The sequence below is a fragment of the Curcuma longa genome, chromosome 11 (assembly GCF_044706935.1).
Source record: "Curcuma longa cultivar G26 ecotype Majalengka, Jawa Barat chromosome 11, ITB_CL_G26_1.1, whole genome shotgun sequence".
NCBI lineage: Eukaryota > Viridiplantae > Streptophyta > Magnoliopsida > Zingiberales > Zingiberaceae > Curcuma > Curcuma longa.
In genome coordinates, this window is record NC_133871.1 from 27,433,306 (window position 1) to 27,448,565 (window position 15,260).

The following is a 15,260-nucleotide window of genomic DNA, read 5'->3' on the forward strand; positions in this document are numbered from 1 at the left end:
TAATTTAACTCTCTTTATCTAAATCACACACACAAAAAAAGACTGAACATTACACTGAAGTAGGTTTACTTTTAGCTCTGCAAATAAAAAACTGAATGCCGACCCTAACTGTTGTTTGATTTGGGCTCGCATTCTGAAAACTCCTTGACCTACATAATTCCACATAATAAAGACAATGACATAGGAAGCCCAAAGAAAATACAAAAGTAGAATTTATAGCTGAGATAATTTATGAGCTCTCAGTGGTATCCATTTTTAAGGCCTCATCAGTAACCCCTTTGAAGACAACACGGAGTTTCCTCAGGCACGATGCTTTCTTGTCATTTTTCTCAGATATACCACTAACATGGAGAGTGTCCTTTGGAACTTTATCCATCAGGTCAAACATGGGAAGCTGGAGATTGGATCGTGTCATTTCTTCCAGTATCGGGGGAGATTGCATGTAAAGATTTTTGCCCCTGTATGTGACGCTAGCTTTTGACACAAGAAGCTTAGGGTGTTCGCCAAGCAGTCCAATGAACTATAATAGACAAAATAAAAATAAATAAATAAATCAAACAATGGAGCAATCAGGCAAAACAAAAAAACTTCCACAATTATAACATGAACATGTTGAAAAACATTTTTTTAAAGAAAAATGAGTTGCTTATGGAGCTACAGTAAACATATGCAGGGGAACCCAAAACTATTTTTTCTTGGAAGGTAAGGACAAGGGAACACCCAAAACTTTTCTCTGACACATTAATCTTCAATATAACCTTACTAGCATCAAGCTGTGAACACTCGAAGTGGAATGATTGTAAATCCACGGAAATACTTCAGTGGCTTTCTCTCTCCCTGTTTAATGCCTTTGATCAAAGAATTTTAAAGATATTTATAGGGTAAGATTTTCCATAGATTGAAAAAGGCGGGATGCATATGCTTTAAGATTCTTTGAATCGCAGACTAGTTAGTTGTCAAGCCATAGTATTAACATTTAATGAAGAAGAGTAACCATGATAAGATAGTCCAAAAAAGGAGAGAAAAAAAATCAAATATTATAACATCCAAAAAATTTCTAAGTACAAAATTAAAGGGCTTGGAATTACCAATCGATCCCCATTAGATATGACTAAATAGTTAATTACATAAATTCTAACTATATTCACATTGTATAGTGCGAAACAAATGCCAGACAAAGATTTCTTATAGGAAGAATAAGAGCAAAACCACTTTTTGCTAAAGGCAGAAGCAGGAGGACTCATGGTGAAAATTTCTTTCTCTATCACAACCCACTGAAGGATATCAACAATAACATTCTATGATGTAAACAATTATAGTTTAGAGAGAAAAACAATTATAGTTTAGAGAGAAAACAATATAATAGAAAAGTTCCAAGTATGAAGGAAGATAGTCAACACTCTGAAATTGTAATATTGAGAATACTACAGTGATTCAGAAGATTTCTGCAACTTGCTTTATAATAAATGTCCTTGAGAAATATGGCAAGAGCGCACCACCGAGGAACAGGGAGTGTTAACAATGCTACCACCACAAACTACAAAGAACTGTACTGTAATTTGATGAAGCTATAGTGATCAATCCAACACTCACTTGAAAACATGGTTATGCATGCATGAGCTTTGCATACATCGAACTGTAGTGCTTTCTAACTATTTCAGCAAGGGAGGCCTAGGTATTATACTTAGGAATTACCATTTACCACATCTCACATGGCCCAGTATCAGCCTTGCCTATTGTATCTAGAACCCAAAGTATACACCTTGAATCAAAGTCATATTCAGTGTCCAAAATTACTCATTAATTATTATCCAGTCAGTATCCATAGTCTAGCTCAAACTTAGATTTCCACACTATTAACCTTAGAATCGGGAATAGGACTTGCCTATCTCCAAAAAGTCATGAGAAATCATAAAGATTTCAATGTAGGATAGAGTGAAGAGGACACTTTTGTAAAATCAAAATACTGGAAGCAAAACCTCACACGTCTGCATGGATTATTGCATTGAGACAATTGCTGAACTTGTCACCAGCAATTACAATGGTCAAGTACACGTAATCACTCAGTCAAACCTTAACTTTGCAGATGGTTAGTTCGTTAATTGGCACATTTTGTTTTGCTACATGTTAATACTCAATCATTTTAAAAGATTGACACAATAGAAGTAAAATTGTTGTCTCCAAAATAAACTTTTTACATAGTTATGCTTCAAAATATGGGAATGAGAATGCAGAAAATATTTGGATACCTAAATATTCTCAGAAAATTAAAATCAATTAATTGGACAGCCCAATTAATCAACTGGCCATAGATCAGTGAAGACTTCAAGATAGCAGAAAAAAAAGACTTGACGTGAAATAGTCCCTCCCACTGATTATTAGAATTGGGCTGACCAAGTCAACCAATGGGACACAGGTTTGATTTGGATGACTAAGATTAGACTCCAGAATATGGCTTCACAAAAATGATAAGTATGAAAAATAAAAATAATGATGAATTCATGGTCCAATTAGATGCACATCACTTAAATCCTTTTATGCAAACCTTTATCTTGCAAAAAATGTCCAATTAGATCAAATTTCAAATTTGAGCCCTGTTTTCTTAGGTTTCATATTTTCCTCTATAACTAATTTAATTAGGTAGATCCACGAGATGTTTTTCACATGCATTCTTTTTTATTGGGGAAGAACAATGAAATCAAACAAAAAGTTCATCCATGAATTCCAAAAAGTTCATCTTGAATCCTTCATTCTGGAAGAACAAATTAAAGAGGGACCTGCAAGCTGCAAACATGAGTAAAGAAAGAGAATAATTGCATTATATATGATTGCAATATTTCTTGTACTTAAAAAAACAATTTTTTCATAAATAGTTCCTACTTCCTAGGGAGTCATCTCTCTATGTTTAGCAAATAGGAATGTGTCAATTAAGCAGATGGCATCTTCAGAAGCTCATGACAAAACCAAAGTGAAACAAACAATAAAAATCAATAGTGAAAATCTCAACAGAGAGAGAGCTCTTAAAAGGTTAAGTCACCTGCGAAAGAGTAGTGGAAGTGTCAAGTTCAAGGAGAGTTCCAGGTCCACACACAAGACAATCTGTGTCTCTGACAAAATCAGTTACTTTTATGTGTGTTCCATCCAGACCATTGTATCTGGAAAACATGGCAACAGAGTAGTTAGAAGAAATATGGTCTGTACATCTATTAATAACATAGCCACCAGGCAGGGAGAAATATGTGTCATCCTTTTTTATAACTCAACTAGACAAAGTGTTTAGGCAGTTCATATCATCCATACATAGTGTTTTGATCTAAGATTTCAATTCTTCCATGTTTCAGCAGTAGCATATTGTTCCATGGAGCTAAGGTCCAAAATATGGAATAAAAAGTGTTTCCACGACTCTACCACCCGGCCAATCCTGTTGGCCACATATCTTTACGGCTAAGGAATGGGAAATCTTTCTCCTGTTACATGAATCAAATGTTTCATTTCATCCGGGAAAAGCCATCCCCTTCTCAACACTGTCTTTGTCATTTGATACAATAGCGTTCCCTTAGATAGGAAGAGATTTGATAAATACTGATAACTCTCGGATAGAATATTAGAACGGAAAGATCCATTAGATAATGAACTCTTGCTTCTAAGCCATTTCTGGCGATGAATCAACAATTCGCAGTACTTTTCTTGCCTATTCCCGATGAACCAGCGTGTATACATAGATGTAGGAGAATCCGTTTGGGAAGTAATAAGCACCTTTGACATCTCTTCATATGCAAAGAATTCTCGACGTGAAAACACAGAGACAAAGGACTGATCTTTGAATAGGAAAAAGAATGGATCTGCAGGGTCCCAAATGAATTGGCTTATTCGAAAAAAGCCTTGTTCTTTGGAAAATCTATCTGGTGTCCGGTACTGCATGGTTCCCCTCTGCAAGAACTCCTCCTCATGCTCTTGAAGCTCATCCTCTTCATGATAAATGCTCCGCTTGCCCCGAAATGATCCGGCCCGATAGGGAAATCCCAATTCAGTGGGCCTTTCAATACAATCAAATAGATTGGTCCAAGGGCGCCATATTCTAGGAGCCCAAACTATGTGATCGAATAAATCCTCCTCCATTTGTTGCGGGTCGATGTCCTCTTCCTCTTCTTCAAACTCCGATTCGTATTTTTCATAGTTTTGAATCATATCTAACTGATTCCTTGGTTCGGACCGAAGAAGTAATGTCACTCGATTATTATCAAACTGACTGCAATCTTTTTCTGTCCGTGAGGATCCCAACAGAGCGCCTTCTAGTTCTAATAGGCCATGAACCGGCAGAACAATTCAAAAGATAAAGAAGTATCGTTAATTTCTTCATGCTCGTTCCAAGTTCGAAGTACCATTTGGTAAATGGGTTAGGCCCAGTCAAGCAAGATGCTAATATGCAGAACTAGGATTTGAGTAATGAATAAAGGTTGTTACTTCTCCTTTATTATAAAGCTAGTCAACTACAAAAAAGCCAACATCACAATGCTTATCATTCTTCTTTTACATGTTGTGATTTCAGCATTTTTGCTGCCAGAAAGTTATAAAAATTTAAAGATATCAGGATAGTCAAATGAATGAAAATGAAATGCCTCCACTTTATGTAAGTGAATAAGCATCACCAAGTAATTTATTAAGTACTCCATCAATTTAAACAAATAATATGCTTTAATTAGGACTAAACCATCCAAGTCATCAATTTATGCAACCATCAAAAGTATCACCTGGTACCCTAGTTACAGAGAGATTTTGGAAAGGTGCATAGATTGTCTTGAAAAGAAGTCTCTCTCAAGTAGCAAGAAGGCATTCTCTGCATCATTAATATATCACTTGTCCTCCTCCCTAGCAAAAATCTACAAAACCTCCATAGTTGCTCCTGAGCAAAAAAGGTCAAAAGGAAAGAAACTCGATGGGCATCCCCAATGTCACCACCCTATAAGAACTACAAGTTGAGACCAAGGAATGGACTATCCCCAATGTCGCCACCCTATAAGAACTACAAGTTGAGACCAAGGATGCTAAGTACTCCATCAATTTAAACAAATAATATGCTTTAATTAGGATTAAACCATCCAAGTCATCAATTTATGCAACCATCACCTGGTACCCTAGTTACAGAGAGATTTTGGAAAGGTGCATAGATTGTCTTGAAAAGAAGTCTCTCTCAAGCAGCAAGAAGGCATTCTCTGCATCATTAATATATCACTTGTCCTCCTCCCTAGCAAAAATCTACAAAACCTCCATAGTTGCTCCTGAGCAAAAAAGGTCAAAAGGAAAGAAACTCGATGGACATCCCCAATGTCACCACCATATAAGAACTACAAGTTGAGACCAAGGAATGGACTATCCCCAATGTCGCCACCCTATAAGAACTACAAGTTGAGACCAAGGATGCTAAGTACTCCATCAATTTAAACAAATAATATGCTTTAATTAGGATTAAACCATCCAAGTCATCAATTTATGCAACCATCACCTGGTACCCTAGTTACAAAGAGATTTTGGAAAGGTGCATAGATTGTCTTGAAAAGAAGTCTCTCTCAAGCGGCAAGAAGGCATTCTCTGCATCTTAATATATCACTTGACCTCCTCCCTAGCAAAAATCTACAAAACCTCCATTGTCGCCCCTGAGCAAAAAAGGTCAAAAGGAAAGAAACTCAATGAACTATCCCCAATGTCACCACCCTATAAGAACTACAAGTTGAGACCAAGGAATGGACTATCCCCAATGTCGCCACCCTATAAGAACTACAAGTTGAGACCAAGGATGCCTTCAGCATCCAAGGGTCATGCACCGACCATAGATCCTGTTAAAAGAGGTACACATTAGCTGTAGTGATGTCAAAATGGGTTGATCAGGTCAGGCACAGTAAGTGATCAACCCTGTATGTGTTGTGTCAAACCAAGTTCACCCCCCATTTGAATAAGATTCCAATTTAGCACATTTTAAGATTTGGAAAATAGTTGCTTTTTGGCAAGCATAACATAATGAAAATTGTAAGCCACTTGAAGGCATCCCACTAATGATCAACTGGGGTACTTTTTGGAATGGTGGAGAACGTTTTAGGGTGAGACATTCACATTTGCTGTATTCAGAGAGAAAATAGCGCAAGGGAAGATTCAAATAAACTCAATTTCTTCCTATATATAATATGCAATATATGATTAAATTAGGATACAAACAGTTTAATTTTTTATAGTTATAGTGTACAATAATCAAGCTTTTATTCCACTAAGTGGGATCGACTTATTTATAGTTACAGCATATAGTCAATTAATTTTCTGTAATTGTTCTATGAAATTTTAAATATACAATTACAGCATTTGCTCTACCCATCTGACCTTTCCTTTTCTATTCCGCCGCTTTATTATCGCTCTACCAATCTGCTACTCTTGCTCAACCTCCACATGTGTTAGTTGCTTTAGTGTTATGCTTAGTGTCATATTATTCTCAACTTCCATCTTCGCCCATTCGTCTAACACTTCTTCAAAGCCTAGACTCTGTAAATTTCCTTTGCTCCTCTCCTTTTCATGAGTCTTCTCCTTTCCCTTACCACTCCTTTTATAGATATAGATGTCCATTTTCCCGTAACCACCAAAATCTAGCATAGCCAAAGATTCTTCTGTCTTAACCCTCAACCAGTAAAGGTCAAGATGAGTGATATTCAATAGATAGGGATTGATAAGAGCAATACCCGTATACAGCATGTTCAGATTTTGCTTGATCTGCGGTACTGTAAGATTTGCCCATGCTATAAAAAATGGAACAATTTTGAACCCTGAACTAGCATTTTTTTGGTGTCTGATGTATGTGGAGGATGTGATGCACCCAAAAGGTAACTAGAGGGATAATGGTCTTTAATTAGTTCTAGAATTTCTATCCTCATTTGTCTATCTACATCTATCTTCCTATAAAGTGAACAGCTCTTGCATGGTTTCTTTCCCTCCAATATTCTATCCCTCCATCAATCTATACTTCCTACTACTATTCTCCAAGTAAACAGATCTAAGATTCTCTCAAAGAAAAAAAAGTAACAAGCATGAAAAAAAAGGAGAAAGGCACTAACGTGAGATAATTGGATAATGTTTTGCTGCATCCAGATACTATCTTCAATGCTTCCAATGCGCAGGCAGCAGAAACAATTGCATTCGTGGATGCAATAGCAGGAATTATATTCTTCACAACACCCTGCAAAATGGGAAGTTGAGTATACAATACAATGAACACTACAAGAGGCTGGTTGGAGCTAAAATAACACCACAATCATGTGCTGGCCTGCTTTCTGCTTTAAGATTTATATTTATGGAGATCAGGAATTTCTCATACTATAAAAGATGTGGTTATAGACTAGGATTGAGCATTTAATTAAGTCTTTGACCGAAAAACCACTACATTTCAACCTAATCAGTCAAATACAGCAAGGAGTTCAAGCTTTTGGGGGGATACAACTCAAAAAAAAAAAAAGTTCATTGCATGCATCAATCAAATATAAGTATGCTGTTGGTAAACCTGGTAAAGTGTTCAGATAGGATGACATTATTTTCAGAATCCTTCCCTGCTGATCCACCATATGTTAAATAAAAGGTAAATGGGATGCTCAAAATCAACTTGACTACCAAGTTCTAAACTTAAAATGTTAGTTTTTTATAATGCAAAGTCAAAATGACCATACAATGTAGACCTCTAATTTCATATAAGAACTCAGGTCACTTGAAAATATTCACTCTAGTAGACCATCTCTAATGAAGGTTGTTATTTTTGTTTAAATGAACCTAATAGCTTAGGTTTAGTTGTAATTTTCTCCAAAAATAACCCATAAGAAATGGACAAAGAACTCTCATATAAACACTAAATAGAAATAGGACTAGACAATGGAGTCCAGCTTGTGTTTTTCCTTCAACTGCTAGACAGTTATGTCTCCAAGAAAAGGCATTAGCTGAGGTCACTTCGACTGAACTCTTGACTAAATTAAAGAGATTTTTAATTAACGCTTCAATTCCCAAACGTTGGAAATTAAAAATCATCGGAATTGCTGGACTTTCAAAGCTTGGAATTGCTGGACTTTATATCACTTCCCACATAAGCTCATTGTTTTCCAATGTATGTCAAATTAAATTCAATTAGGCTTTGGAATCCTTATTTCTGCATTTATAAGCTTTTAGGGGAAACTGCTACATGTCTCCATCACTCCCACAACTATAATCCATCCAAATAACCAGCAATTTTAAAGCAACATTACAAATACCTACATGAAACCAACAATCACATGTATCAGGCAACGGGACATAAAATATCTACATTATATAGGTAGAGATGTCATCGCATATTAAATTCAAATAGTGTCTGTGACATATTCCATAATAACAAATTAATTTCAAATAGTGGCTGTTATGTATTCCATACAAACAAACTAATCTAAAGGAGAACTCATTCATCCATCAATAGAAATCATTGAACTAGAAAAAAAAAGCATATGGAAGCTTATCATACCTGTGTCAAAGAATATGTTACACCAGTAATGCCAAAAAGTTCAGCTCTCTTCAAAGCCTGTCAAGATATAAAGAAAACATAAATGAAAATTTCATATTAGTAAAAAAAAGATATACACCGTGAGCAATCAACCTCTAAGTAAACCCACTGCATATGCTCAGGATCATCAGCATCAAAAGATTTCCCATGATGGACCTATCAAACCAAAATAATGATAAGAATAGTGGAACTGAAACACAAAATACAAGAGATTGAAAGTAATATTGCAATACCTCCCCCCATTTGATCAGATGTGCATACTCAATACAGTGAGCAGCAGTTCTAGGGGTCTCTGCAAGAGTACATAATGGAAACTTCACTTGTGGTGGGAAAAGCCATATGTTGCATTCAAAACAAGGAGTTCTTCCTGGTAAGATTACTCTAGCATGACCCTTAAAGCCTTCAGTTCCACCATCAACAATAGGTTTAATTGTCTCGAGCAAAGGCTTGTCATCCTCATCATACTCTAGATTTCCCAGAAAAATGAGATATACAATGCCATATAGAGTAGTAAGAAATGTTAAAATAGAAGAAAAAAATGATTTACATCGAGTTGAGCATGCCATTATAGTGATATAGCTAAAGTATCCACTAAAATATAAAGAAGCAATCAAATGAGAACTGGATTGTGAAAATAAAATAACTAAAAAACTGATATTCAAAGAATACTAAGAAAACACATCTTATTAATACTCAACTGTGCATTGTGTAATCCTTGCCTTTTTGTTACTTAAAATCAATATTGTAATCATTACTACAACAACAATAATGAAGGCAGCATTATATACTTGTTGTCCTATTTTTTAATTGTACATTAACACAATGAACACTGTAACCCTTACTACAATAACAAGTCATGAATGCCAACTACATGAATCTCAACCTAACATTGAACTCTATGTAATAGGGCTATGTCCCATATCCAATGAATAGCATTTCATTCCTTGCTGACAAGTGTAATTTTTTGCATATTTTGTACAAATTTGTAAATTACCAACCAAACTTTATTTGTATCTAACTGTCTGACTTATTTATGTAAGTCTGAATCAGCAATAACCAGTTAGAACTGCATCTAATTTTAGAAACATATACTTAGTACCTTCACTAATGGTTTATATTTTGCTTATGATTGTATTCCAGGGTGTAATTGAGTTATTGCCTACATTCTAGCCCTAAATTACAAGAATTATGCAGTTGAGCTAGGTCTATTAAATATTTGGATAAAAGAACGCATTTAACTAGTACACCTATATTTCATTCTCAATTTAGATCTCATAAGAAAATCATCTCTTTTTGAGTAAGTGGCAGCATCACAACCATGGTAACTTAAGTCAACATAGCAATTAGATCACTTACCAAGGAAGCCACAAGCAATAGAATTTATGTAGCTTCGAGCTTCAATTGAATCAAGACCAAGGACAATTATATTGAAATCATTATAGAAGCTTAAGTCCTTGTCCTCAATCCTGCAGAAATGAGGTGTAATGTTCACTCCATTAATTCTTTTCATCACTCGTTCAGCTGCTACCTCTGCCTTGGACTTCCCGACATCGTGAATTCTAACACCAAAAATTAATAAGTAGATATAAATTGAGAAATGGTGATGAATTCCTAAACTATATAATTACATAATAAAGTTTTGCGTTTCAGAAATGTGGGGGAACTAAGCAAGTTTGCTAAGACCACTGACTGAGGTATGTTCATCTCTTAGCATTACTTGCATTTAAAACAAAAACATCCCGGTTCTTATCGGTACATGAGAAAGAACAGTTTGCCTGCTCGAAAAACCATGCAAACAAGGAATTAATATTCCCTCAGAACAAACAATTCCATCTTTTCAATCTCTGAATCCAAAATACCAAAGTAGAATCTTCAGGAAAAAAAACAGTGTGAAATGTACTATGCAAAGAAGAGAATAAAATTGCAAAAGCATATAAATGAATACTGATCGAATTATAGCTTCATCCGTCTAATGCACAAAACATCAAACAGTTAAGGGACATCGTACATAAACATTTGCGACTACTGTACAATCTAAATCCGAGACCTGAAAAGGAACTGGCGGTTCAGATTGGAGACCTCAATTGTATCCATGTCAATGACGTCGATGTTCTTGAACCCGGACAAGGCCAAGTCCTTCAGCAGCTCGCAGCCCAAGCCGCCGGCCCCAACCACGAGCACCCTCACGATATCTCCGATGTCCTCCCTAAGCTACGGCGATCGACCCAGAAAACGGTCACACCAAACCAGGAAGCCGAACGTGACGCGGATCGATTTCGGAATAATGATACTCACGGTGGGGCTGGGTTCGAAGTCCTGGCCGACGATGTTGCCGGGTCGGCTGAGGAGCTTGTCGACGTCCCTCCACCTTCGCGGATCAAAGGAGATCCCCTCCATTTGGTGAGCTCCCACGCAGTCTTCTCCTGCAACTCCTCGAGCCCTCGAGCAGGGCAAAGGCACCAATGCAGAATAAATTGCTCATCGGTACCATTTGAATTTTACAAATAGGACCCTCAAAGTTAAGTCCTGGTTGCACAGTGGAGCGGAGTGGGTGGGCCGGGCCTGCAGGTCAGGCCCAACAAAGAGGGCTACGTGTGATCTAAGATTGGCCCATTTGATTTATATGAAATAAAGAAACATAACCTTAAAAAATTAATAGGGAATTGCTTGTTGCAATGGACTAACGAACAAAAACTATACAACGTGAATTCGTTTTTCACTTTACAATTCTATTCCTCAGCGACAGGGAGACAATGAAGGTGTTCGTTATACCAGAAGAAGGCTACCATCTCCTCCGGAGCTCTAGTGGAGTAGCACTAGCCTCTAGCTCGAGAGGGTTTCACTGACTGACAGTAGTTTGTCTTCTGTTACTGGTAGCAGACGACTTTGAGATGACTGCTCATGAGCCGCCCATACCTCGAAGGAGAGAACAACCAGCACACAGAGGTTTTCACCTTCCCCTTTCACCCCGATCCGATTGATTGATTGATTGATGCAGGCTGATGGGTGCTCTTCTTTGTTCTTGCATGATTCTAAGCCAAATTGATCGAATCCTCTCCCTCAGTCCTTCCACGGCCTCCGCCATTATTACCCACCCCACTCCCCTCCATCTCCGTATTTTAAAGAGAAAAGAAAGGACCATTGATTGGATTGGACAGCCCTTGAACGAGTCCTCAAGGTTACTGTGGCGAACTTGACTGGTGCCCTCCGTACGTGCAAATACTGACACCGTTGCATGCCTAGATTCATGCACTAATGCACTAGATCACAGACTTGTTGCATGCTCTATCCTCCTCGTCCAGAGTCAAGATGCCCGTGCTCTCCCACCCTGTCCACCACCCTCGCCGACTCTTCGAGTTCCAGCGCGGTATCGATCGAAGGAGAGAGTGTCATGTTATGTATCAGCTGGGCAGTACGTTTTGGGTCAAAGTTCTGGGGAGGCGAGTTGCATGGAGGGGAGTGAGTAACTAAAGTAATGAAAGAAAACTGAAGAAAGGCATCATTCCATGCTCCTCAGCTCTTCCCCCAATGCTCGCAAAGCATCATTCTCTCGCTCTCTCTCTCTTTCTTTCTTTCTTTTCTTTTCTTTTTTGTTCCGTTTAAATATCTTGAGGAAATAGTCTCCGTGATTGCTTGGTCCAGAAACAAGTTTCTGACTTTTTCGTCTTCGAATTCACGGGGAGAATATGTGTCCATCTCGAAAACTGTTTACGTTTTTGTTCAGCTCGTTCTTATGATACAGACTATTCTTGGATCGAGACGGGTGAGCGAGCAGGCATCTGATCATTCCTGATGTGTAATGTTCTCTGAAATTGACTTTGTTGGATCTCTGCGAGAACCTGTGCTGCATGCTTGCAGGATTTGCGTTTAGCTGTGAATTAAAGGTCTAATAACTTTGAATCTAGATTTCATCTCTCAACTCCTCCCTGAATGTTTGATCCTGTTTGATACTGGACCTTGGACGTCACAGCCGGTGGGAAATGAGAAGACAGACACAGAAATGGAACAGAGTTGACTATTTTGCTTTTGCTGTCAATGTCGATCGTTATTACTGCGATTCTGAAACTTGCGAACCCAGACACATAAAGGAGAGCTTCAACGCTCTATATGAACAGTTTAAACTAGTTTTCAATCTAAACTTGCAGTTGAAATATATATATATATATATTGACTTTTACCTAGAACAAAGGTGAGAAATATGGGGGAAAATAGAAAATTACTGATTTTTCATGTGGTATTTGCAGCATGTAAAGATGACGCCCCACAATTTTCCTTTGGATGACAGTTTCCTCACCCGAAGAACTTGAAAAGAGAGATCAAACTGGATCATGGATGCAATCCAAGTGGCAAATTACAACAACACGAACAGCGAAGCACCGATCACAATTGAGAGCAATAAAGGTTGGATTTTTCACATGATTGTGCATCCGCCGTCGGTGTTCTCATCGCTGAAGTAGGTGTATGGGTCGCCGTGGTGCGGCGGCGCCATCGTCGGCGGGGGCAAATTCATGCTGTAGTACGCCGGGATCGGCGGCCGAGCATAACCCATCATGGGCGGCTGAAAGGCGCGATCTTGCGCGGCGTTCATCATCATCATCCTCTGCTGCTGCTGCTGCTGCTGTTGCATCATGGCGGCCATGTACTGCTGTTGCTGGTAAGGGTTGGCGGCCGCGATCGCCTCTGCTGGAGGCGGTGCCATGCCTACTTGGTAGTAGCCAGGGGGATGCGGCCCTCCGGCAGGGAGTCCTTGTAAGGCCGCGGCAGAGGCTGCAGCTGGAATGTTTCCCATATGACCCATGGCAGGATGGGGATGCATATTACCAGCGATCTGATTTCCCATGGCCATGCACGGGAAGCTTTGCCCCATCATCCTCGGATTGACCAATGGGTGGCCGCCGCCGCCGACGCCAGCCTCATTCTTACCGCCTCCTTTCTTACCTCCATTGCCGCCAGTGTTAGGGTTGTCGCTACCGGCCCCGTTAGCATTTCCCGTGCCCTTGTTATTATTTGCTCCGTTTTTGCCCTCTTGCGGTCCGCCGCCGCCGCCGCCATTACTCTTGGTGGCAGATCCACCTCCGCCGCCGCCCTTTTTACCGTTCTTCCCCTCATTATTATTCCCCACGGCTTTCCCCTGCACCGGAGCTTCTCCCCCTTTCTTCCCATTCCCACCCTTTTTATCTTGTGCCGGCACAGCGACCGCCGGCTTGATCTTGATGTCCTTGAAGTCGTCCTCAAGATCATCGTCGAAGCAGTCAAAGTCATCCATCTCGTCATCGTCGTCCTCATAATCGTCGTCGTAGTCGTCCTCGTCGTCGTAGTCGTCGTCGCAGCCCTTGGGGGGCAAGGCAAAGTTGGCGGCTTTAGGGTTTTTCTGCGGGGCGAAATTGAAGCCCCCCTTGAGTTGAGGAGGCGTCTGCAGGTCTTTGGCCCCCTTCATCTGCTGCAGTTGTTGCTGGAGCATCATCTGCTGCTGCGGTGTGAGCTGCGGAAGCTGGGCTTTCTGCTCCTTCCCGCCACCATTTCCACCACCGCCCTTTGGCGGCTTTCCGTTCTCCTTGGGCTGCCCCTTGCCGTTCTGTGGCTGAGCCTTCTGTCCCTCCTTGTTGTTGCCATTCCCACCACCAAGCAGCTCCGCATGCTTGCCAGCCTTCGCAAGCTTTTTGATGAGGGTTGCGGGATCAACATTGCCCGACACAGTCACCTTCCCCTGCTCTGCATCTATACTGGTTGTGTACACCCCTGCTCGCACAAGCAATCCAAACCAAAAACCATGAAACAAATGGAATCAAGCAAGAAGAAATCAGAACCAGATTATGCAATTGCGGAGAAAGAAGGCAATCAAACTGCAATCTTGCTGGTGCATCACCTTCAATTTTCTGGAGCAGTTTCTTAACCTTCTTCTTACACCCATCACAGTGAATGTTCACTTTAAGCGTGCACGTCTGCAAAGAACGAAAGCCATTGCAAGTCAACATCTTGATCAGTGCGAGAGACAGCAAGAGAGAGAAAGAGCATAAAGCATAGAGATCTACTTGTATCTTGAGGAACTTGATGTCTTCTTCTTTACTCATCCCTCACAGCTCCGAGAGACCTAGAGAAGGTGAGATGCGCTTCAAGACCAAGCGCAATTGCGCTGTGAAATGAAGACAAGAAGAAGAAGAGAGACAAGCGAAAAAGATCAAGAGACAAGCTCGGTGAAGCTTGTCAAGGAAGAACAGAGAAAAGGAATGAGAGAGAGATCATGAGATCACAAGTTCTATCAGCAAAGTTGCAGGCTTTGGGTTTTCAGAAATGCTGATACTTGACAAGTAACAATATGACAGCATGCTGCTGCCATTCCACAGCTGGTGAGGTGTGTACTTAACTATGTTCTTCATCACGTGACATGCACGTGGTATCTAGTCCTTTATTTCTCTTTTTTTATTTATTAATTTTTTCCCCACAAAATGATAAAAAAGAGTACCTGATATTATTTTTTAATAAAAAAAGCTCTGTGTTTATGAACAGATTATCAACAAGCTTTCCATCTCTCTGTTTTTTCCCATTTATTTATCTTTGTCTTCTCTAAATTATGAACGGAGGAAGGACTTTTGGATATTTGTATATTGTACCCGAGATTATAATTTATTATTATTATTATTTTTATTATTATTTTGACTGGGCTAATGCCAAAGAAGACATCTTCAGTGGAGATCTCTGCACA

General features: G+C 39.4%; 2 protein-coding genes across 2 annotated transcripts; both read right to left on the reverse strand.

Moving 5' to 3' along the window:
- LOC141839897 (NEDD8-activating enzyme E1 catalytic subunit) lies at positions 1–11,007 on the reverse strand. Its single transcript, XM_074727747.1, has 9 exons — positions 10,853–11,007; positions 10,605–10,768; positions 9,914–10,116; positions 8,791–9,023; positions 8,651–8,713; positions 8,519–8,575; positions 7,095–7,216; positions 3,038–3,155; positions 1–520 (listed from the first exon to the last, which is right to left on the reverse strand). Exons 1-9 carry the CDS (start codon positions 10,952–10,954, stop codon positions 230–232), a joined length of 1,353 nt encoding a protein of 450 aa, XP_074583848.1. The 5' UTR covers positions 10,955–11,007; the 3' UTR covers positions 1–229.
- Positions 11,008–12,707: 1,700 nt separating this feature from the next.
- LOC141839529 (uncharacterized) lies at positions 12,708–14,877 on the reverse strand. The gene is made up of 3 exons (XM_074727289.1): positions 14,590–14,877; positions 14,424–14,499; positions 12,708–14,296 (listed from the first exon to the last, which is right to left on the reverse strand). The coding sequence occupies exons 1-3, from the start codon at positions 14,626–14,628 to the stop codon at positions 12,969–12,971; spliced, it is 1,443 nt and encodes a 480-aa protein (XP_074583390.1). The 5' UTR covers positions 14,629–14,877; the 3' UTR covers positions 12,708–12,968.
- Positions 14,878–15,260: the final 383 nt, after the last annotated feature.

Coding starts and splice junctions, on each gene's coding strand:
- LOC141839897 (XM_074727747.1), bottom strand. CDS start 10,954: ATGGAGGGGATCTCCTTTGATCCGCGAAGGTGGAGGGACGTCGACAAG. Junction 9,024..9,913: donor TATTGCTTGTGGCTTCCTTG/GTAAGTGATCTA, acceptor TGGGAAATCTAG/AGTATGATGAGGATGACAAG. Junction 7,217..8,518: donor TAACATATTCTTTGACACAG/GTATGATAAGCT, acceptor CCCATTTTGCAG/GGTGTTGTGAAGAATATAAT.
- LOC141839529 (XM_074727289.1), bottom strand. CDS start 14,628: ATGAGTAAAGAAGAAGACATCAAGTTCCTCAAGATACAA. Junction 14,500..14,589: donor TCAAGTTCCTCAAGATACAA/GTAGATCTCTAT, acceptor CGTTCTTTGCAG/ACGTGCACGCTTAAAGTGAA. Junction 14,297..14,423: donor ACTGCTCCAGAAAATTGAAG/GTGATGCACCAG, acceptor TTGTGCGAGCAG/GGGTGTACACAACCAGTATA.